This window comes from Apus apus, chromosome 5 (assembly GCF_020740795.1).
Source record: "Apus apus isolate bApuApu2 chromosome 5, bApuApu2.pri.cur, whole genome shotgun sequence".
Taxonomy (NCBI): domain Eukaryota; kingdom Metazoa; phylum Chordata; class Aves; order Apodiformes; family Apodidae; genus Apus; species Apus apus.
The window spans coordinates 35408975-35434569 of record NC_067286.1 but is presented as its reverse complement, the minus strand read 5'-3'; the positions used below and the strand labels follow the sequence as shown (position 1 = coordinate 35434569).

General features: G+C 38.2%; 1 protein-coding gene across 2 annotated transcripts in view; it reads left to right on the top strand.

The window, feature by feature from the left end:
• STXBP6 (syntaxin binding protein 6) overlaps positions 1-25306 on the top strand; it is a 110562-nt gene extending 85256 nt beyond the window's left edge. For both annotated transcript variants that reach the window (XM_051621267.1, XM_051621266.1), the window contains 2 exons: positions 16054-16211; positions 22248-25306. In XM_051621267.1, coding sequence (XP_051477227.1) covers positions 16054-16211; positions 22248-22271 — 182 coding nt within the window. In that variant the 3' untranslated portion in view covers positions 22272-25306. The remainder of the gene's footprint in view (positions 1-16053; positions 16212-22247) is intronic.
• Positions 25307-25595: the final 289 nt, after the last annotated feature.

Below are 25595 nucleotides of genomic sequence, written 5' to 3'. Positions count from 1 at the left end.
TGGGGGGATGGCTTCTGTGACTGGAGTGATGGAATGGAAGGATACAGGCTTTTCAGGAAGGACAGGCAGGAGAGACAAGGAAGGGGGGGTGTCCCTCTATCTACATCAATGACCAGCCAGAGTCCATGGATCTACACCTGGGAATGGATGAGGAGCTGACCAGGAGCTTACAGGTCAGGATTAAAGGGAGGACAGGAACAGTAGACGTTACAGTGGGGGTCTGCTACAGACCACCTGACCAGGAAGACCTAGTGGTTGAAGCCCCCTATAGACAGATAGAAACAGCCCCAAATTCATAAGCCCTGGTCTTCATGGGGGACTTCAACCACCCTAATATCTGTTGGACGGACAACACAGCAGAGTGTAAGCAGTCCAAGGGGATTCCTGGAGTGTGTTGATGGTAACTTCCTTCTCCAAGTGTTAGAAGAGCAGTAGAGGAGAGATGCTGTGCTGGACCTTGTTCTCACCAAAAAGGAGAAGCTGGTGGGGAATGTGAAGCTTAAGAGCAGACTTGGCTGCAGTGACCATGAAATGGTGGAGTTTAAGATCCTTTGGGTAGTGAGGAGGGTTCACAGCAAGGTCACTACCCTGGACTTCAGGAGAGCAGACTTTGGCCTCTTCAGGGACCTGCTTGGTAGGGTAATAGGGGATAAAGCCCTGTAGGGGAGATGGGCCCAAGAAAGCTGGTCAATATTCAGGGATCACCTCCTCCAAGCCCAGGAGCAATGTATCCCAGCAAAGAATAAGGCAGGCAAGAATGCCAGGAGGCCTGCATGGATGAACAAGGAGCTCTTAGACAAACTCAAGACATAAAAGGGAAGTTTACAGAGGGTGGAAGCAAGAAGAGGTAGCCTGATAGGAATACAAACAGGGTGTTGGAGCAGCCAAGGATTAGGTTAAGAAAGCTAAAGCCCTGTTAATAGAGTTAAATCTGACCAGGGATGTCAAGGGCAGCAAGAAAAGCTTCCAAGTATGTCAGTGATAAAAGGAAGACTAGGGAAGAATGTGGGCCCTCTCCAGAAGGAAACAGGAGACCTGGTTACCTGGGATATATGGAGAAAGCTGAGGTACTCAATGACTTTTTTGCCTCAGTCTTCACTGGCAGGTGCTCAAGCCACACCAGCCAAGTCACAGAAGGCAAAGGCAAGGACTGGGAAATTAAGAACCACCCATTGTAGGAGAAGATCAGGTTTCAGACCATCGAGGAAACCTGAAGGTGCACTAGTCCATGGGACCTGATGAGATGCATCCATGAGTCCCAAGGAAGGTGGCTGATGAAGTTGCTAACCACTATCCGTCATAGTTGAGAAGTTGTGGCAGTCTGGCAAAGGTTCCCACTGACAGGAAAAGGGGAAGCATAGCCCTTATTTTTAAGAAGGGAAAAAAGGAAGACCTGTGTGACTATAGGCCAGTCAGTCTCACTTCTATGCTTGGCAAGATTATGGAACAGATCTTCCTGGAAACTCTGCTAAGGCTCATGGATAACAAGGAGGTGATTAATGACAGCCAGTGTGCCTCTGCTAGGGGCAAATCCTGCCTGACAAATTTGGTTACTTTTTATGACAGGGTTGCAGTATGGAAGGATAACGAGAAGAGCAACTGATGTCATCTACCTGGACTTCTGCAAGGCATTTTACACTGTCCAACATGTCTCTAAATTGGAAAGACACAGACTTGATGGATGGACTTTCCAAACATTTAAATACTGTTTTCTGATTCATTTTTTGGAAACACTGAATCTGGAAAGGTGTAGCAAGATGCTGTGCCTCAGTGGGCCTCTGTGGGGAAAACACTTGACATTTGCTTTGCTGTGTGTGCACTCTGTTGAAAAATAACTACCAGATAAGCTAGAAGGTCATGCTGTAACTTGGTGTTGGAAGACATTCTGGAGCAGCTGGATCCATACAGAGAGAAAAACAGAAAACTGGTAGTGTTTTTATGAGATAAAAGTATTTTGCTAAGCTGAAAGGATCCCTGAGAAGGAGAGGAAGTCTGGCTTAGCAATGAGTGACTGATAGTCTCTATTCCTGCTAAGTTTATGTGGATACAAGGCAAATCACACAGTTAAACTACATTCTCTGTCTCTAGACTTGGAGGGAATTGAGAGGAAGGAGGATAAAAAAAAGCTGTTCAGCACCTGGGATGTTGGCAGGTGATCCTTTTGTTCCACATGGTAAGAAAACTATCCTTTCTAGGTCACCTGGAGTGGAACTTCCAGATTCAGGAGACTATTTAGAGGAATAAAGGAAGAGAACAACTAAAATTGCTTCCTTACATGTTAATACATAGTTAATTTTGTGTCCACCAAAAGTATATCTGAAACATTTGAAATACTATTAAGAGTTTTATTGCTGAACAATGTTCCTTTCATATTTTGATCTTGCTCTTGTGTTTCAACTCTGTACATAATTGTTAAAAAAAAGTCTGCTGGCAATGCTGTTGGATGAAATAGCCCATTCTAATTCTTCTAATTCTATTTCCTCCCTCTGATTTTAACAGCAATTCTATTCTAGCTTTATTATATATATATATATATATATATATATATATATATACAGTATCCACATTTGAATGGAATGTCAGTCTCTGTCTTTCTTTGGCTTAGAAGTAAACACTAGTTTCTGGGTGTCTAGAAACTTTCATCTGGTTTCCACGTGAACATATATATGGAAACAGGAAGGACGTTATTCAGCTTCAAGTATTTAAAAGTTATAATTAAATCAATAAATCTGGTAGAGATGCTGCTGTCTATGAATGTTCTGTCTTTCAGATCACTTAGTCATCCTTTCTGACTGATAATTAAAATATTGAAATTATCTAGAGAACATTCCATTCATATTATATGGGAATTCATTATGGTGTGAGAGGAATTACATAATAGGATTACAGTCACATAAATACTATTTCTGTAATCTTCTCCTTAATAACTCGAGCTGTTTAATAAGATTTTCATTTGGCTATTTAAGAGTTCAGAAGCCTTTTATCTGTTTGATTCATTTTAGAAGCAGTTTCCTGGTGTTTTTTTTTTCAAAAGAGCTCAACACCAATGCACATGAAGGGATGTGTAATAATCACTTGGCATGGAGGTGAGAAGGGTGAAGAAGGAGGGGAAGAACATATTTATCTATCAACCTTTATGATCAGCAGTTACATTAGTGATGGAAAGTCTTGGGCTAATGGTAGTCTAGGAACTGTAACTCTGGTAGTGATGACAAGTATGAACTTGTTTTGTTAAAGTCATCAGTACCAGAGACTTATAGTAAGGACAGACAGCTTATGAAGTGTGAAGTACCACTGTTATTTGGAATTTCATCACTCTAAATATTTTGATTTTCAAATGCACAAGCTTCCTGAGTTAGAAACTTAAAGTTCACCTAGTCCTTTATTAATGTTGTAGTGTCACTGGTGCGTCATTCTGGACACAACTGTTCGTTCTTATGAATAGTTTCTGTGAAAAATTTAGTGAAGGAAGAGATTGTCCTTCATGTCTTCAGTGCTGAGTTGCAATACTGAACTGATTTATTTTTTTTAATGACATAATTATTTCTACTAAAAAAATTTATCAGTTTGCTGAATCTGGCTCATACCTGGGAGTCACCTGAACCTTGACAGCCTAGAAGAAACTTTCAGACTAGAGAAATTTGTAACTTCTTCTTTCACCTATTTGTTAGAAAAAAAAATCCCTTTCTAGGCAGTTGAATTACCATCTAGACAAATGTCAGGTAAAGAACCTGAGCTTCCTGTGGTCATTTTCTTTTTTTTGAAGTGTTGCTTTCAGTGCTAAGTACAGTTTGGAGAGTGGAAGGGGAGGTGGCTTTTGCACAGTGCTCTCTAGAAGAGTTACTGATCAGATACAAGCTACATTCAAGTTAATTTTTATTATTGACAGTAGAAGAGGATGGGAGAAATGTGCACAATTAATGGAGAAAATATTCACACATAAATATATTAGTGCCAGTCCTGGGTGACTGGGATGTTGCTAAAAGATTGCCCTTAAATGTATAGCTCCTAGATTACCAGACCACGTTCTCCCTGAGGGCAACTGCTCTTGAACAGCCAGTCAGTCAGTCTCTGGCCAGACACTACATATTTTTTGTTTGATCTATTCATACCATTTCTCTTGACTGACTCCATCCTGTCCTTGACCAGTTTTCACTCAGTCTTCTTCATTCTTACTCATGAGCTACAACTTTATTTCACCCTATGTGGTAACAAAAGTTGGTCATTTTGAATATGTGATTTAATTAGGTTTTTTGTAAATATACAGATTGAGTTTGTAGCAAACATGGAATTTTCAAAGTCACCTATGTGATTTAGAAATGTGAATTTGTTGACAAATACACTGTGTTCCATGCCTCCACTGTAGAAGATGAGTGCAGGATGTTTCTCAATAATATTGAACTCTATTTAATGAAAAGCTCAGTCACTAGCAACTATAAGCAGTACCTGTGTATAGAAAAATCCTGTGTTATCTCTTTAGGGCATGTTGCTACCTCATTCTCATACCCACCCTGAAAACAAATATCAACACTTGGGTGAACTGAATTTCACAGAATCATAGAACTATTCAGGTTGGAAAAGACCCTTGGGATCACCAAGTCCAACCATCATCCCTACTCTACAAAGTTCTCCCCTAAGCCATATCCACCAACACCACATCCAAATCACCCTTAAACACATCCAGGGATGGTGACTCAACCACCCTCATGGGCAGCCTATTCCAGTGTCTAACCACTCTTTCTGTGACAAAAATTTTCCTACTGTCCAGTCTGAACCTACCCTGTTACAGCTTGAAGCCATTCCCTCTTGTTCTGTTGCTAATTACCTGTGAAAAGAGAGCAGCACCAGCCTCTCTACAAGGACCTTTCAGGTAGTTGTAGAGACTGATGAGGTCTCCCCTCAGCCTCCTCTTTCTCATACTAAACATTCCCAGCTCCTTCAAGCGTTCTTCATAAGATTTATTCTCTAGGCCCTTCACCAGCTTTGTTGCCCTCCTCTCTACTTGCTCCAGCACCTCGATATCTCTCTTGAATTGAGGTGCCCAAAACTGGACACAATACTCCAGGAGTGGCCTCACCAGTGCTGAGTACAGGGGGACAATCACCTCTCTACTTCTGCTGGTCACACTATTTCTAATACAAGCCAGGATGCCATTGGCTTTCTTGGCCACCTGGGCACACTGCCGGCTCATATTCAGCTGCTCATCCATTAGAACCCCGAGGTCCTTTTCTGCCAGACAGCTTTCCAGCCACACTTCCCCAAGCCTGTAGCGTTGCCTGGGGTTGTTGTGGCCCAAGTGCAGGACCCAGCACTTGGCCTTGTTGAAGCCCACACCATTAACATTAGCCCAACAATCTAATCTATCCAAGTCTCTCTATAAAGCCTCCCTATCCTCATGCAGATCAAACTCCCACCTAGCTTGGTGTCATCTGCAAACTTACTGATCATACACTCAATGTCCTTATCACGATCATCAATAAAGATGTTAAACAGAAACAGTCCCAACACTGAGCCCTGAGGAACAGCACTTGTGACTGGCCGCCAGCTGGATTTCATTCCATTGACCACCACTCTTTGGGCCCGACTGTCCAGCCAGTGCTTGATCCAACAGATTGTATGCTCATCCAGGCCATGAGCAGCCTTTTTTTTAATGAGAATTCTATGGGGAACCATGTCAAATGCTTTTTGGAGGTCCAAATAGACAATATCCACAGCATTTCCCTCGTCCAATAGTCAGGTCATAAAAGGAGATCAGGTTCATCAGGCAGGACCTGCCTTTCAATTAACCCATGCTGACTGGGCCTGATGCCCTGGTTATCCTCTATATGTCTTCTAATAACACTCAAGATGATCTGCTCCAAGACCTTCCCTGCTACCGAGGTCAGACTGACAGGTCTATAGTTTCCCAGATCCTCCTTTCTGCCTTTCTTATAGATGGGTGTTACATTTGCTACCCACCAGTCCATTGGGACCTCCCCAGTTATCCAGGACTTCAGATAAATAATGGAAAGTGGCCTGGCAATCACGTCTGCCAGCTCTTTCAGCACCCTTGGATGTAGCCCATCCAGTCCCATAGACTTTTGTGCATCTAAGAATTTGAAGCAAAACAAAGCAACCAAAAAAATTGCATCTGGAGATGTGCAAACTCTTTGGATGGCCTTGACAAGGAAAAGGTGAATTGGGCTTTGTACTGGTTTAGACAGGGATGAAGTTTATTTTCCTCATAGCACCTAGTACAGTGCTGTATTTCTCTGTTGATAATGCACCCATGTTTTAGGTGAGCACTGCTTACACAGTGTTGAGGCCTTCTTGAGTTCAGTGAGTAGGCTGGGAGGGCACACAACCGGGGAAGCTGACCCAAAGTGACCAAGGAAATACTGCATGCCATGTAACAGCATGCTCAGCAATAAAAGCCAGAATGAAAGGGCTACCTATTCCCAAGGGTAGCCATTGCTCAGGAACTGGCTGGGCATTGGCCGGCTGGTGGTGTCTTGCTGGTTTTGCATCATCTGCTTTTTGTTTGGTTATTTTTGTTCCCCCTCCCCTTCACTTATTATACTGTTTGTATCTCAGCTTTTGGCCTTCTGATTCTCTTCCCCCATTCCACTATATAGCAGTAAGCAAGTAGCTGGGTAGAAGTGTAACCACCCCCTCCTCCCCAGGGATTAACATCTTAAGCAAAGTAAAAATAAGAGACAAATCCCTACAATAAATTGATATGGTACATTAATTTTTCTAAATTTTGAAACTTGAATCAGTAATTTGATCAGATAAATTTCTTCATGCCTAGTGCTGGCACTCTTAAGAAACACCTTTCATATGCAGCGTTTTTCTTCCTTTTCTTTGTCTTAGTCAGATTTTCTGTGAAGAAAATATTTTTTGATACTTTTTCTCCACCTTTGAATCTGCTGTTACTTACGTGACCAAACAGAGTAATACGTATAAAGCATTAGGTAACATATTATTTCATGTATTTTCTATGCATCATAGCTTGCTTTTAGTATCTGTGAGGATGTTTATCTCTTCAGTCAAAACAAATAATCTGTGTGTATGAAAGCATTTCTATTAGTTTAAACTGTTCAAAAGTATGAATAATTTCCTTAACATGATTACTATAGAGTACTGGATAAACCAGAAGAGAATCTTAATAGATTAGAAGAGATCTCTTAAATGGATTTTTTAATTTTTTTTTTTACTCTAGTGGCCCCTGTTTTTTTAATGTCATTATTTAAAAGAGCACTAGCATCAGAGATACTACTTTCATTTTCTTCTGTAGCAGGAAAGTTTATCCTACTAAACTGTCCATTGAAGGGATTTTTATAGTCACTTGCAGAACAGCTCTTTCTAAATCTAAGATTCTGCATGTCACATTGAGACATTTGCTTGTCAGCAATAAAAATATTGAACTTTCGAACCCTTAAAGTAATTTTTTTAAGATCTCATCTTCTTCACTTGATTAAAGATTATCCCCTATGCTCTGTAGAATTAATTCTGTTCATGTGCTGCTTTCACATTTTGGTCAGCTAATAATCTCTTGTGTTTCACACTACTTGATTTTCTCTAATTTGTGTGGAAATAGGGGAGTTAAACAGTAGAGATCATTGGGATGTATGTATTTGGTATGTTTGGAGGTAACGTGGCTAGCGAAAAGTGGGGTTGGTTCTTTTCTTAGAGAAATTAGAAAAAGCAATTCAATAAAGTTAAGTGCAAAGATGCTCTTTGTCTCATGAAATCCTCAAACCCACAAATGGTGGGAGATGTGGAAAATATACTAGATTAGTATATATATTTTTACCTTGCTCTAAAACATTTTTGAAAGCATCTGCTGATGATTGTAATTTTCTTAAATGTCCATCAGTTTTTGTAAAACGTCTTGAGGAGTTTTCTTTCAACATAATGGACATTCAAACCACATCAGACCAAAATCTATTTGGCCTAGGATTTTGTCTGATAGCAGTGATCACCTTAATTCATTATTTGCCAAAATTACCAATTTCCAGTGCTTTTGTGGAGAGGGCAGAATACACATCCTAAAGGGAAGGTTTCCAGCATTGAAACAGGTTAAAGTGTGATTGTCTGAAGGAAACTGAGCAGCTGGCTTCAATACAGTCCCTATTTGTAGTTAGACTGATTAAAATGAAAGTAAAGTTAAATAATTATATGAGTGTAAGACATGTTGCTATTGGTAATCACTCGTAACTGCAAGTCAAGATTTAGACTTTGTGTGACTTGTAGCTGTTTTGAGTCCAAAGTAATGTTGTAGGAGTCATTCAATTACTGCTATGTTCAGGAACACTTCCGTTTTTCTGTGAGGCAAATCCCAGCTCTCATCTTTGAACATGGGAAGTTTTGCAGTGGAGCTGCTTGTACTCCCATAGATGTAGGGAAGATTTAGGGAAGTCTGCGTCAGGGTGCTCATGGGCTGCAGACTGCACAGCCTGATTACTCACAAGCTGTTCATCAGCACTCCTAGTAGAGACACTTAGCTGGAACAAGTACAAGTTCCCACACAGCAGCCCACACTAGAGGATTTCTTTCCCTTCAATTTCCTGCTGCTTGAGCCCACAGTACCTTCAGGATTAGCATAACAAATATTATCTCTGCCAGAGAGAGAACCTACCAGAAACAGAATGCTAAAACAGCAGTCTTTCACTAACAAAAAGACAAAAAGGATGTAAGGCTAAGAAAAAAAAAAAAAAAAAGCCTCATCCTGGCTGATATGAGCTGCCATACTGGTAGATTTGATTATTTTTTTTCTTCAGTCTATTAAAACTTTTTAAAGAAGTAGTGAATTAGTTTAGTATCAAGGAATTACTGTGTATTTTTGCTGTGCAGTAAGTATGAGGAGTTGTTTTTGAAAACCTTTCATGAACACCTAGATAGAGGTGGATAAAAATGGTTTGACAATTCAGAAAAGGAAAAAATAAACAACAAAAACAAAACCACTTCTAGTTTGAGAATTTTTATAAAGCCTGGAATCTGAAAATTAATTACAACCAAGACAGCATACAGCATGAATAGCTGTAATATGTATAAGACTGTAGATTAAATTAAGTTTTCATGAGTTTGAATTATATTTGCATCTATAGAGAAGCTTTGGTGTTTAACAATTATTTAAACCAGGTAGTAATTCTGGGTTGAAAACTTCCATTGCTAGTTAACTTGAAATACATTTTTTCTCTTTGTAAGGTTATTGAGCAAATCCTTGCAAAAAACTTTTCTAGACACACAGAGGGAAAGGAGTGCTGGCACCAGAGATTTATTAAAAGCAGATTGTTCCAAACCAGCTTGTATTCTGTGGTGAAATGACTGGCTTGATAGATAAAGGGAAAGCAGCAGATGTAATTTTCTTTGACTTCAGCAAGTTGTTCAATACTATCTCCTTTAGCATCGTCACAGCAAAGCTTGGGGAATGTAGGCTGAATAGATGGACACTGAGGGTAGTGGTTCAAAGTCCAAATGGTAGCCTTTTACTGTTGACATTACTTTTAAGTCAGCACAAAGGCCTGTGCTATTTAACATCCCAGATTACAGGATGAAATGCTAAGAGAAACCTAAGAAATAAACTGTATTAAAGGTAAAAAATTAACTCTATTGTATTTCTTAAGTTTGTTTAAAAATACATGTATTACCTTTAAAAGTCACAGAATACTAGACTTGAAATTACTTTTATTCTCCATATTTTTTTTATGTTTAGGTCAGCTGCTGGTAAGAGATTTTGAACCTGGGTAACAAGCAGGGGTTTTTTTGGTTGTAATTTTTTTTTGTACTTGAAATGTATATATGTGTGTGGAGTCTAATTATAGACATTGATATGAAGGGTAAGAAAACTGCTGTAGATAAAAAATAATTGAAAGCTTGTCTGTTTTATAAGTCAAAAGGATCATGATTAATTTTAGATGTAAATTGAAAATGTGATTTATTTTCAAATTCCCTTTTGAAGACATATTCTGTCTTTGACACCTCCATTTTTGATGAGTGATGACATAAACTGCAAAGTATTCTAATTTTTTAGCTATAATTAGAGATACAGTCTTTTCACTATTCTTTGTTAGAAAACCCAGAATTTATAATCCTCTTTTCTCCACTTAGTATTTTTTTTATCTTTGGCTTTTGTCAATCTAAACTATTTTTCCAGTGCTTTGAAGTAACGTGGAAAGAGAAGTAGTGCTATACTATATAGCCCCTTCCCTTTTTCTGACAACTTTCCCGCTTAGAAAAAGCGTCTCTGTGATGCTCCCTGCTTTCACAAGGATTTGTTCATTCTTAATTATTCAGCACCTTCCTCTTCTCCCGAGAGTCCTCTAGTTTAATATTGGTATTGTAATTGTTCATTTCTTTTGGTTCTTAATTGATGACTGCACAGGCAGTTAACAAAACACAAAATAATGAAGGAGAAAGGAGCCATTCTTTGTATATAATGTTTCAAAACTTTGTTGAACTATTGGTGGGACCAGTATATCTGAGTGTAAATAGCATGTGTAAGCATGTAGGATAATTACATTTTGATAGAGGTGATTCTTCTTAATGAACTTGAACTGATGGTCATTATCTTGTAACCTTTATTTGGTAGCACAGGTCCTGTTTTACATAGTTCAGTGGGAACCATAAATATCAGTTTTCTTTAAATAAAAAAAAAAGTTTTCATGTGTTAGAACTTCTTAATTAGCATCACCAATTGCATGTATTTCCTTCTCAGAAGAAGGTAGTTTGCTAAATGCTGTATTAATGTATATACAATTAAAAAGTGCCTGCATTTATAAATCAGTCACTGTAGGGTCTTATCGTGAATGTACAGATAAATCCCTGCATTGAACTGAAATTCATTTGATACAGCTAAGAGAGAATGTGATTAATCTTTTATGAATGTGTGATAAAACAAGTCATGCAAACTAAATAATGGTATCTCTAGAGACCAACTAGTTTCTTCAACAAATAGACCAGTTCTCTTGCTGATTGACGATGGTATCTCTGTATCTTTCAGGTACTGGACATGGTGGGTTAAGGACATACTTTTGTGCTTGATAAAAGATCTAAATCAGTGTCTCCTGGCTTAATGAGCTGCAAGACTCTCTGATATAGCTTGTGATCATAAGAACAAAAAAAATTTAAAATTAGTCTGAGAAGAGCTTTGGTGCTTCCTGCAAAGTGTTATTTCTTTGGGTTTTATGTGCATAAACAAGTAACACTGCTAGAATCACTAGTCTAAAGCATTCACCCAAGCGCCACTGCACTTCTGCTATTTCTGCACATTTGGGCCCCAATAACATTATGTGTAATTGTACAGATCACTAATTGAATTTTCTAAGATGAGAGGAATCTTTAATTCTGGTAGTTTATATTTCACTGCTGCAAATTAAAAATAAAATTTATAAATTGCTTAGCAAATAGGAATACCAAGCTGTGTAGCTATTGATTTATTTCCTCTCCTCTGGGTAGACAACTTAGGATAATAAGACAAAAGTATTATAGAAGTATTATAGAAGAATAGTATTATTGCTCCATCCCTGTAAGCATTCAAGGCCAGGTTGGATGGGGCTCTGAGCAGCCTGATCTAGTGGGAGGTGTCCCTGCCCATGCAGGGGAGTTAGAACTCGATGATCTTTAAGGTCCCTTCCAACTCTAATCATTCTATGATCTATTTTGAGAAAAAGCTATATTAGAAGCAACCTTACTAAGCCACTTGTTAGAAGAACTGAAAATAAATTAGCAGTATGTTTCTGTGCATTTATACACAGCAAAATTAAACTGATGAAACCCACTGAATTAAGCTTGATTTTTTTAGTTTCACACTGAAGTTGGCCTAAATATACATGTTTTATTGATACTAGAAATTAATATAGACCTAATACTTTATATTATGTTCAGTATAAATACATATTCTTCCCATCTTATCTGGCAATATTTGCTCCACTCACTTAGTGAATTGGCAAATACTGTTAGATAGCTAAAAACTGTGTGCTTGCCCTTAATAGAGGCTTCAAAAAACACCTGTTTAATAAAATGACAAAATATGTAAACTTTTCTGTGTACAGGTCTGAAGCCTTTAGCACAGGAAAGATACAGACCTGTTGGAAAGGGTCCAGAGGGTGGCCACAAAGATGAACCAAAGGGCTGGAGCACCTTTGCTGTGAAAATGGGCTAAGGGAGTTGTGGCTATTAAGCCTGGAGAAGAGAAGGCTTCAGGGAGACCTTATATTGGCATTCCAGTACCTAAAAGGAGCCTAGATGAAAGATGGGGAGAAACTTCATCAGAGAGTGTAGTGGTAGAACAAGGGGTAATGGTTTTAAACTGGGAGATGCTAGATTTAGGTTAGATATGAGGAAGAAATTCTTCACCTTGGGTGTAGTACGGCACTGGAACAGGTTTCTCAGGGAGGTTGTGGAAGCCCCTTTCCTGGAGGTGTTTAAGGCCATGTTGAATGAGGCCTTGTGCAGCCTGGTCTAGTGTGAGATGTCCCTGCTCATAGCAGAGAGTTTAGAACCTGATGTTTTCAGGGTCGCTTCCAACCTTAACTATTCTGTGATTAATTCTGTGAACTTAATAATATGACTCCTTCTGTGTACAGAGAAGACTGTAGCCATGCAAAATTTGAGATCACAGGCACTTTGAGTTTAACATCTTGGGAACAATATTAATTCTTTCCTACTAAAAGAAACTCAGAACATCAGCTGACTCATATTTTGTTAGTTTTTATCTCATCTTGCCTATGTTAGAAAATCTCTTTCCTGAGAAGATGTGTAGTAAAAGCTGTTGAAAGTCTTCCATTGAAGAGCTTGTGTCTCTTAACATAGTAGATGAGAAGTCCTGAAATTCCTCAGACTCTTCATGGAGAAAAAAAAAATAATTGAAAAAAACAATGATGATTAACAGTTGTTACACAAAGATGAAAAGCAGTCTTTCCAAATTCTAGGAAAGAGTTGCTGACCATCACATTTCTTTAGGTTTTTCTTCAGTGGCTTAGTGCAGCTGACGTAAGTTTGTGCCTGAGTGGATACAGTTCAGGCAGTTTTGTTGTTCAGTCCTGGAACAAATTTCTTCGGAGATCTTGAGTCATAGTAGTCATCTCCTGAAGCTTAAAAACTTTGCAGGCTGTAGGTGATTAGTTCATAATTCAGAATGATTCTTCAATATCTACAGTACAAGTGTTGCTGTTCATGCAGTGATACTAATATAAGGACAAGGCATAGTCAGTCATACCAGCAACCACCTACACATGCTCTAGAAATACACTAATGAAATTCAATAGACTAGTGACACATGGGTTTGCTCATAGACAAGAGTGAACTTTTTTCTTAATTGGTTTACTGACATTCCATAGGAAAAGATTATCCAAAAGTAATTCTCTGAAAGAGTCTCAGAATAACAGCTTGTGCAATTTACTGCCACTAGTAAAATACAGCAGCTCTTACCTGGAAAAAAATACAATATTGTACTACCTAGAGAGAAGAAAAATAATTACTATCATTGTTCCAAACTCATGAGTTCATTCCTTTCTGCTGAAAACAATGTAAAGAAATAGATTTCAGTCTTTGGCCCAAAATCCTGATATTTTCAGGAACATATAAAATACAGTATATTTTCATTCTGCAATTTCCTATTGACATTGGCAGAAGGTCAGCAATATGTTACCTTCTACTCCCCAGCACATTTTAATACTTCAGAAGATTCTTAGTTTTATAAAGCACTCCATGGATTCTTCTTCCCTTGAATTCACCTGAAGCTTTGTTATTTCATAAAGCAACAACAGATTTAATCCAGTGTTGAGAGCTTCTCAGACACCCTAGAAAACTACCACTGATTTACAAGAGGTTAAAGCCTTTAAATCACACCACCAAAAAAGAGAAACTATTTTCAGTGTAGTGTAGCCCACTACATGTGTTTATTGGAAAAGCTACCTGAACAGAAGCCAAAATAAACTCTTAACAGCTAGCTTTAAATGAGCAAATTACGAACAAAGTAACAATTTACTGAAAATCTTGAAGTAAGAAAGTGTACAATATTTAAAGTTGTTCAGTCTTATTATCAGACTCTTCAGTGTCTGAAGAGAGACCACTTGAAAAGATAGTTTTGATTCTGTCTCTGCCAAATCCAACTCACAGTATTCTCAGATATTCATCTCTTCAGCATTTATGATAGTTGTTATTTTCCATTTCTAAACACAGCCTTTTTGTTCCATGCCACAGTAGGAAAAAAAAACCTAACCAAACAAACCTGTGGCTGTGCCACAATGAACACATACGTGATTTTTAATTACGGAGGTGAAAAATGTAACAATATTGGTATACAGAAGTTTGGGGTGCTCTTAGTTTTGTATTTTCATATTGACTCATCATATATGAGTTATTGTGTGTAGGTTCTTTGGTCCCTCCCCCACCTCCATAGTTTGATACTAGTGTTTTAGTTACAAAATTAGTGTGTTAGTTATAAAATTTTAAGGCCACTTTTTATCTCAAGAAGAGTTCCTGCATGTGAGACTTGTGCTTTTTTCCACAGGCTACTTGGGGCCACACTCAGTTTCAATTTTCATTGTTTGTTTGCTGTTTCTAAGGAAAGAAGTATTACCTGTAAAATGAGTCTGAATAGGTCTTTTGTTCTTTTTCCTTATGAAACTAATAGCAAAATAACCCTTTAGATTAATGTTTGGGTTTTATTTTTTAACCTGGCAATATTTTTTGAAGTAGACACATGTTTCAGATTAATGATAAAAGCAGTTTTGTATTTCTTTTCACTTGTCTATGTATGTCTGTAAGAACAGCAGGCTTTTTAGAACAGCAGATTTGCTGCAGTGATTTGCTTCATCTTAATGTGTTGAAATAGCCTTGTACCTTTACCAGCATAATTCATTGTGAAGTGTTACATATTTGGTTTTAAAGCTGTGAAAAAAAGGCTCTGTGTATTTACGTTATTTAGGAAGAGTTTGCTAAACTGGCAGCAACAGTGTGCCTGGTGGTTAATACTCTCTATCGGCTTTCTGACTCTCGCAGAGCCTTTGCATACGTCTAGACAACAAGTTCCTAGATAAAAAATTCCTTGTCAGATAGATTGTTTTAAAGCTTGTGGAAAACACCAAGGGACTACTGTGTTACCAAAAGCAGAATTTTTACTAATCCTTTTGCTGAAAATATTAAAGGATACCTGTATTTTCATACTTACCAGTTTACTGGTATAATGTAGTTTTCTCTGAAGTGTTTTTGTTTGTACTGTGGTTCACATTATAAATATTCATCAGCAGATTATTCCAGAAAGAGGATAATCCTTTCAGTTGAGAAGTGGTATAAAAAGGGCTACTAAAAGGAGCGAGCATTTAAAAGGGATAAATGTAGAGGATAAATGCTGTTATGATGAAAACATCAAGAAACTACTACACTGTTTGCCAGAGAAGAAACAGAGAAACTGATAAGTTAATTTGGATGGTAAATCTAAAAGCTTAGAAGAAGTTGAGCCTGGCTGGGACTTTAAATACTAAGGCTTAAAGCATGTTGTTACATGAAACATGGCTGTTGCTCCATGTAGAAAAGAGTCAAAGGTAGATCAGAGAAGCATAAAATAATCGGAGTAGCAGTGTTTGGTATGCACTTGTAAATGAAATATTATTATAATAATTATAAAATAAATTTTAAAAAGTGAATTTATACAGACATGTCCTGCAATGTCAAACATTTTTTCTCTGGGGTAACTGTGTAACTCCAAATAAAGTTAATTTGTATTAACATGAGTGTTGTGAAGAAGCTGTGTGCACTTGTGAACAGTTTCACTGATTTAGTAGAATAGTTTTCTGAAATCATGTATGAGCATAAAGCTTAAAAAGTAGTACATAGCTATGTCGATTGCTTCCTTATATTCTCCAAGTAATATTTTGCCATATGGTCTTTGTTTATAAATTGAGTGAGAAAGCAATAACTTACCCCACTATCCAAAATGCAACTGCATAGTAAACTAGTAGATAACACATCTGCTCTAGAACATTGTAAATACAAGTAATTGTATTTAATACAAAGCACGCATATATGTATTTATAGGTGTTCTAATAATTTATTTTGGTATTGCAGGGAACAGCATACTCCATTCAGCAGCAGACAGTGTGACAAGTGCAGTACAGAAGGCAAGTCAGGCTTTGAATGAGCGTGGTGAAAGGCTAGGTCGAGCAGAAGAAAAGACAGAGGAGCTGAAAAACAGTGCTCAGCAGTTTGCAGAAACTGCACACAAGGTAAGATTTTGGTGGGATAAAGGGTCCCAGTAGGTTAAAGTTGCACATTCATTTATTTGCTCTTTTCCTTTATACTGTTCTGCACTTAGCAGATTTCTGGGTTATAACTACTTCTGGGCTAAAGATCTGAGGTTTGCTGCTTTTCCAATTGAATTGAAACTACCTGTCTTCACCTTCCTGAAGCATATTTCAAATTCATCTTCCCACTACTGTTTGGTACTATTTCTTGTATGTTGTGCAGCATATAGTGAAATTGTAGTTAGTCCCCTTTCATAAGAAGTCATAGGTCGGTGACTGTGGTTCTGAAGACATGTATTATGTGTAACACATGCACAGCAGACAGAATGCTTTTTAAAAGAAAAGGTAAAACATTTTCTGAATGTAAGCAACCAGTTTAGCATGCAAGTTTGATAGTTTTGCTACTTAGCATATGCATTAGGCTTTATCATGTTTATGCCAAAAAATCCCTGGCTGCTGCATCAACACTAGAATTCCTGGATTGATAAATTTTGGTTTTATACAAGCCTCTGTCTTCCGTAGTCTTTAAAATGTCACAAAACATCTTATTTCAACATTTACTGGGATAATCCTTTCCTTGTGGTCCATTTAGATTAGCATGGTTAAGTTTAATGGCCTGAGTATGTACAAGCCTGCTCTTGGACTCTTCCATCTAATACTGTCACCTTCCACACCCAAGCCCCCAGTGATGATAACTATGCCAACTTAGAAAACCAACCTTAAACAGCAGCCACTACTGCTTCTAGAATAGACGGCAAAAGGTTTGCTGCTTTATAATAAAACATAGAGTGCTGCTTGGTCGGGAGTTAAAAAATGAAAAATGCATCTGGTAAGTGGGCTGCTATGAATCTTGATTAAGATTTGAATAGGTTTCATTAGCGTGTGTTGCCCTTTCATTTCCCACATGCGCAGAACAGCAGTTCCACAGAGGAAGACATACAATGAACAGAAACAAATCTTTTCAACAAGTTCTGTTAGGAAAATCTTATTTTAAAAATATCAGAATTAAATAATGCAGTATTGTAATAAAAATATATTGTTAGCCTGTGCTGTACCATATTTGGAAATAAAAGTTTACAAAATATTGATGTGATAATTAAAAATCAAAGGGGAACATAGCACAAATGGTGAAGAAGCTAAAAACATACACAGTGGAAGCATTTTATTTTATGAATTAAAAAAATGAGAAAACTCTCAATCAGGATTTTGTGTTTAGTCATTTGAATTTACGTGTCTCTGTGGCAGTAAATGAGAACAGTTTCTGCAGGAATCATAGAATCATAGAATCATAGAATCCTAGGGGTTGGAAGGGACCTCGAAAGATCATCTAGTCCAACCCCCCTGCCAGAGCAGGGTCACCTAGAGTACATCATACAGGAAGGCGTCCAGGCGGGTTTTGAATGTCTCCAGCGAAGGAGACTCCACAACCTCTCTGGGCAGCCTGTTCCAGTGCTCTGTCACTCTTACAGTAAAAAAATTTTTCCTGATATTCATCTTAAACCTCCTATGCTCCAACTTGTATCCATTACTCCTTGTCCTATCACTGGTCATCACCGAAAAAAGCTTAACTCCATCGTCTTGACACTCACCCTTTACATATTTGTAAACATTGATGAGGTCCCCCCTCAGTCTCCTTTTCTCCAAACTAAAGAGACCCAGCTCCCTCAGCCTTTCCTCATAAGGGAGATGTTCCACTCCCTTAATCATCCTTGTGGCTCTGCGCTGGACTCTTTCAAGCACTTCCCTGTCCTTCTTGAACTGAGGGGCCCAGAACTGGACACAATATTCCAGATGTGGCCTCACCAATGCAGAATAGAGGGGGAGGAGAACCTCTCTTGACCTACTAACCACACCCTTTCTAATACATCCCAGGTTGCCATTGGCCTTCTTAGCCACAAGGGCACACTGCTGACTCATGGTCATCCTCCTGTCTACCAGGACCCCCAGGTCCCTTTCACCTACACTGCTCTCCAGCAGGTCAGCCCCCAACCTGTACTGGTGCATGGCGTTTTTCTTCCCCAAATGCAAAACTCTACACTTGCTCTTGTTAAACTTCATCAGGTTTTTCCCCGCCCAAGTCTCCAGCCTGTCTAAGTCTCTCTGAATGGCAGCACAGCCTTCTGGTGTGTCAGCCACTCCTCCCAGCTTGGTGTCATCAGCAAACTTGCTGAGGGTACATTCTGTGCCCTCATCCAGGTCGTTGATGAAGATATTGAACAACACCGGTCCCAGTACCGACCCCTGAGGGACTCCACTAGTCACAGGCCTCCAACTAGATTCTGCCCCATTGACTACAACTCTCTGACTTCTTCCTTTCAACCAGTTCTTGATCCACCTCACTGCCTGATCATCAAACCCATACTTGATCATGTCTACATGAGTCAGAATAGAAAAGGATAATCTCCATTTGGACTGTGTGGTGGACTGAGATCTATGAAACCATCCTGCCAGTCCAGTTCTACAGGTTAGCAGTCTTCATCAGATGAGTCTGAGTTTGAGCTGCTACTCAAATCTTAGGTGTTGTTTGTACAGAAAAGAAAAAAATATTATGCCAGTGAAACCAGAAAAGTGAAGTCCAGCTGAGTGTCACTTAAATGACAAAATTGTGACTCTCTGGCAAAACAGTGACAGTGAAGAGAAAGGCACCAATTTTAACTTACAAGTGTATGTGAACACTTTGTGCAGCAAAGTAGAGTTCCCATTTTGGTTTCCTTCACTAATATCGTAAAAGTACTTTGAATTATTGTCAGCCCATAATTAATTTCACTATAGTATCATGACTGGTTAGGGATTTCTCTTACAGCTAAATTTGTATGTCTGGACATTACTTGGGCAACAAACAGGAGCAGCTGGAGAACTATGATATGGTTGCAACCACAGAAACAAGGTGGGATAACTTGCATAACTGGAGTGTTGCAATGGATAGCTATAAACTTTCCAAAAGGGTTAAGCAAGGAAGGAGAGGTAGTGGGGTGGCCCTGTGTGTTAGGGTGCATTTTACCTGTCCAGAGCTAGACGATGGTGACAATAATAGAGTTGAGTGTTTTGGGGTGAGAAACAAAAGGCCAACAAGGCAGATAACATAGTGGGAGTCTGTTGTAGACCAGCCAACCAGGATAACGAGACTGATGAAATATTATACAAGCAGCTGGGAGAAGTCTCATCACATCTAGCTTTTTTTCTTATGGGGGACATCAACTTGGCAGACATCTGCTGAAGATAAAGTACAGCAGAGAGGAAACAGTTTTGGAAGATCCTGGAGTGTGTGGAAGCTGACACAGCTGGTGAGGTAGCCAACTAGGGAAGGTGCCCTGCTGGATCGTTTTTGTGAACAGGAAAGAACTTGTCGGTGATGTGATGGCTGGAGGCCATCTTGGGCATAGCAGTCATGAAATCATAGAATTTTAGATTCAGAGGTCAGCTGAACTGTTACCTTGAACTTTCAGAGGGCAGACTTTGGCCTGTTTAGGAGCCTCATTGACAAGAGTCCCTTGGGAAGCAGCCCTGAAGGGCAAAAGAGTCCAGGGGGGCTGGATGCATTTTAAGAAGGAAGTCTTAAAGTTGCAGGAACAGGCTGTCCCCACGTGCTGAAAGATGAGCCATCAGAGACCAGCCTGGCTGAACAGAGAGCTTTGACTGAAACTCAGGTAAAAAAGGAGAGTTTATGATCTTTGTAAGAAGGGGTAGGCCATGCAGGCAAGACTACAAGGATGTTGTGAGGTTATGCAGGGAGAAAATTAAAAGGGCCAAAACTCAACTAGAACTTAATCTAGCTACTGCCATAAAAGATAATAAAAAACATTTTACATAAACACATGAGCAAAAAAAGGAGAGTGAAGGGGGCTCTTCATCCTTTATTGGATGCTTGGGGAAACATAGTGAGAAAGGCTGAGGTACTTAATGCCTTCTTTGCCTCAGTCTTTAGTAGTAAGACCAGTTGTTCTTGGCATATGCAGCCCCCTGAGCTGGAAGATGGAGATGGGGAGCAGAATGAGGCCCCCATAATCCAAGGGCAAATGGTTTGCAATCTGCAACACCGCTTAGAAACACACAAATTTATGGGGCCAGATGAGATCCATCCAAGGGTACTGAGGGAGTTGATGGAAATGTTCACCAAGCCACTTCCCATCATTTATCAGCGGTTCTGGCTAACCGAGGAGGTCTCAGCTGACTGAAAAGCAGTTCCTGCTTGACAAACCTGATCTCCTTCTATTACAAGGTGACCCACTTATTAGATGAGGGAAAGGCTGCAAGTGTTGCCTACTTAGGCTTCAGTAAAGCCTTTGGCACCATTTGCCACAGCATTCTTCTGGAGAAACTGGCTGCTTATGGCCTGGACAGGTGTATTCTTTGCTGGGTAAAAAACTGGCTGGAAGGCTAAGCCAATAGAGTTGTGGTGAATGGAGTAAAATCCAGTTGGATGCCAGTCACAAGTGGTGTTCCCCAGGGCTCACTGTTGAGTTGAGTTCTCTTTAATATCTTTATCAATAGCTGGACAAGAGGATTGAGTACACCTTCATTAAGGTTACAGATGATGCCAAGTTGGCTGGTAGTGTTGATCTGCTTGAAGGAAGGAGTTTCTGCCCAGGAAAGCAGTGGAGTCACCATTCCTGAAGATGTTTAAAAGACCTGTAGATGTGCTGCTGAGGGACATTGTTTAGTAGTGGACTTCGCAGTGTTAGGCTTATGGTTAGACTCAATGATCTTACAGAATTTTTCCAAACTAAATGATTCTGTGATTCTTCTTCAGTTCTGTGTCAGGTCATTTATGATGTAAAACATGTAATGGAGACAGTGGAAGATGCGTGGCATAGGAATACCCTTCCTAGTATCTTTAAAAAACACCTTTGTCACTTGTGAAAAAAACAAAACAAAACAAAACAAAAACAAACCGCAGAAAAAAACATTTCATTTGCAGGAGAAACAAGAGCACTTAAAGAGTGGTTTTGTTTTGGATATCGAAGTTTGTTGATTGAAAGCATGTATCTATATTTTGTTGTGTAAAGCCTGGAACTTAGTTCAGGGTACCTATCAAATCCTTCTTATGACACCTTCACCTTCTTTGCCTCTAAAAAATTCCATCCCCTTGTTGGTGACTGTGCAGAACGTCAAAGTTATGAATTCTGTATATTAAAAGCTTACTGTCAGTTGCCTGCTGAAGACATGTTTTTCTAAAAAGAGTCTTGTTTGAAGGGAGAAAGAAAAGTGTTGGTTGGTGTTCTTTCGTGCTGAATACCTTTCCAGTGTATCTCTATAAATAACATTTTTTGGTGTTTTGTTTTTTGTTGTTTTTTTTTTAAGGGAATGGTTGTGACCAGGTCGTTGTGTATCAAAGGCTTCTGTCAATTAATTCAGAGTATTTTTGTGGTCAGCATTTCACTGGTAGCAAATTAGGGAATTTTAACTGCCCCTACCAGTTCTGGTTGCTATATAGCAGACTAAAGCTAAGTTCTCTGCTTGGTTTGCCAAAGTCAGTTTGTCTACACTTTTTTTTGTGGGATTTAACTCAATTTAGCTTTTTATTCTCTCATTCCCAGTTCTAAGTCCATTTTTAAATTATTTTAAATGGAAATAATCAGCAATCACAGAGGCAGAAAGGCAATCAGTCCTTAATTTTTCACCACAATGTAGCGACAGAGCTGCTGAACAGGCACTTGAAATTACTTGTCTAGAATTTCTGATTTAACAATCCAAATCATTAGGTCTAAATGGCTGTTCTTTTAAGCAAATCTTAGTTGCTAGTTTCTTGCTCTTGTGCTCCTCACACACACCAAAATAATGTAACATTGGGAAACACAGCTATGAAAGCAGGTAAGTCCTGATTCCTCAGCAAAGCACAGGGAGACTTTGCCAGTCTGTCACAGTAAAGGGAACAACTGCATATCTGTGTGCCAAGAAGTTAAGGATTTCAGGCATCCTTTGTAGAATTCAGTTTACACACTCTTCTGATCCATGCTAGCCACATTAACTGTTATTTCATGTGATCTCCCTTCAGTTATTTTTTTCTTTCTTTTTCAGCTTGCCATGAAGCACAAATGCTGAGATACTGCCCAAAGTTGAAATCTTCCCAAAAGAAACTGAACAGGCTACGCTCAGCAACTTTTACTGGAGATCCAGACTTCTCTGTGCTTTTTTCTTCCAGTTCAGTGGAGATGCATTCTTTCAGTTTCTGTGCAGGAAAAAGTGTTGCATTTCTACCTTTTTGACTTACTTTTGTTCCTCTTTTGTAATATTGCTACATAGTCCTACAGTACTTTCTACCTGTATTTCAATTGTTACAGGAGTGAAAGCAAACAGGGGAACAGGACCAAACGACAAGCTGATCAGGATTAAAATAGTAATACTACTCTGCAGTTGTACAGAAAAATATTTAACTGGTTGTAGACATTTGTGGAAATAATATCCAAAGAAGGCATATACTGCATTTTATGTAGCATCAGCAGAATGTGAATACTGGAAATAAACACCTGGGCTTGTAACTCTAGTGGGGAATAGACTGATTTGTCTGGGGAAACAGAAAAACTGTTTTCTTCTGCCCAGTTCAGGAAGTTTTGCATGTGTCATTCCAGCATCTGGAACTGCATATCTGAATTAAATAGGGGACTCTGTTACCAGTGCTGCATTTTCAATATTCCCATTATTGCTTCTGGATTGGTAATTTGAATAGTATAGTGAAACCTATAGAATGTATGCTTGAGGTTTCAAAACTGAGGCAAAAAAGTAATTTTTACATCTACACACACATAGCTGTGCTTCAAACACAATCTAGAATTTAGCAATCTGGTATAAAATAACTTTTCATTTTCTTTTTACCTGTGGCTAAAGACTTATGTAAATGAAAATGTGAAGGCCTGAGGAAATGAGAATGCACTATTTTCCAAGTCATCTGTTTTTCATAAATTCTACAGGAACAGCTTTTGGGAATGCTTCAGAAATTTCTCTGATGAGAATGACTTTTATGTTAGCTAGTAGTCTGATTTTTAAAATATAGTCTTTCAAAAGGCATGTCTTGGTGCATTAGAGTCATAACTTATAGTCTGGGTCTTAGTTTTCAATATATATTATCACTGGAAGGGCAACTCTACTTCATTCTGTATTCACAATATGCAGTATAGGCACTGTATTCTTATACAAAAGTAAGTAGGTTACACTTCCTTCATAGCTGTTTTCTTTGCATTTTTTAAGATGTCCTATTATGCTTCTAGAGTGAAGAAAAAAAGACAAAAAAAAAAAAGATCCTGCACTTTTTTACTTTTTTTTTTTAAACTGGTAAGCTAGAAAAAGAAAGTTTCAGCTTTCATCTTCTGAAGATGCCTGCTGTTCTTTTTTGTCCTCATCTTACCAGAGAGCCAGAAAGCTCGCATTATATGAATGTACTGTAGTTTTCACTTTCTATGTAAAATAAGATTTTTGCATTATTAATGACACTTTAAACAGTCTAAAATCCTTAAAGCGGTGCTTGTGAGAGAGATAAAAGTGTCTGTAATAATTGAGAATATTTTAGTTACTGCAAGCTGAAGTAACTGAAAATCTGTTGGAAATACTAATTTTGTAAAAAGATGCTTGGCTGTGGGAAAACATTCTCATTTGAACTAAGGGCACTGTCTAGTTAACTGATTGCATTCAAACTTTACATGTATCTTTTCCCCTGAAGTTTAAGCTGTTTTGTTTAAAGGTTTTTATTTAATTTCACACTGGGAATTATGAGAAGGGGTAAATTTGTCATCTGTGCAGTACCATACAATTATTTGGATTATTTAGCATAATCTCTTTAACAGTTACTACATCCAGCACTGTCAAGTGAAGAGGAATTTGACCGTATCTGTTATAAATCAGAACAGGCTCATTAACAACATGAGTTCTGAATACTCTGTTGAGCTATGTACGATTAATGCTTGTCCTGGAGATGTCAGTATCTTATTCAGTGCTGTTATAATGACTATGGGTATTTCTGCAAATTAACCAGGAAAACAGTCTTTCATTAGAAATTAAACTTCTGCTAGAGACAAAATGTTAGGCTATTTTTATTTTTTTTTAATAGCTGCATTATAAATCACGGAGTGCATTTTTGACCACATACCTATCTTCTGTCATCATCCTCCCAACTCTTTAAACTATGTTCTGCTGCTAACGTCACAAGTCTTTCCGTTGAGAGAAAGAAGGAATAGGTTTTGAACTGCTGCCATCTACCTAGTCTTCTAAGCTTGTCAGTAATTTAGAAGAAACATCTAAAACCCAGAACAGATAAATCTGAGAAGAACTTGTTGTCTAAATCAGGTAAAATGGCATAAGTTTTCAGCTGTTTACATGATTAGCAGCTGGACAGGACAAGGTTACAGTTGCAATGCTAAGTTCCAGACCTTTTGTGAGTTGAACTGTTCTAACCATTACTTTAGTCTCACTGACAGTTTTTCAGCTATTTTTTTTTCATCCTCCAGTTAAATGTTTTGGTTTTTGTGTCATAACTCAGGATTTTTATCCAACCATCAAAAGCCATTTATTATGGGAATTCTAAGAAACCTAATGTCATTAAATGAAGGAAAGCAGTTTTTCTGTGTATTTACTTTGGTTTTGCTGTTCATTAAACTACAAGATCTGGTAGTTTTTAGGAAAAAATCAGAGGTGTATAAATGTCTATCCAAAGGTAAATCTTACAGCATTGCAATTTCCTTCTGGAAGTTAGCTTGTAATGTATACAACCTAGTATTATTAGATAGGCATGTACATAAAGTATATTATAATTCAGGTTATTGTTTCATATGAAAGAATGTATTTGTAAATTGTAACAACATTAATAGTTTCTTTATCTTTTTAAAGTTCTGCAAAGAAAAAAAAAATGTGTTGTTAGACTTGACTACTGTAATGCAAATTCTGTCTTAAAAGGCTACTTTTGTGTTTAGCAAAAGTTGTGCATTATGTGAAATATTAACAAAAATGTGCTCTCAGAGTTCTCAAAGATCTAGAATTTATTTTGTGCCATTCTAGGGAAGGGGGGAAAAAAAAAAAGTGGGACCTGATCTCTTGAGTCATTACTGGAAATCTTGATTTTGTCATTAAATAATATAACTGTGATGAAAAAAAACCTGTCCTTCGAGTATTTGAGTTTTCTGTTCAAAATATAAATTATTTGTAAATGACATTTTTATATTTCACTCTAGCAAAACTGAATAAAAGTATTTTCCGTTGTAATGATGAAAACTTTTTCTAGAACAAATACTGTAATTATAATAGAAATAATGAGAACTACATTGAAGGATTTAATGTCCAAGCAGATTCCAAACAACAGTTAACACCAGTTAAAGTTGGCATACCTGAAGGCTGTGCAAGTTAAAAAGAACTATGTTAATTTGCTTTTAATTTGCTATG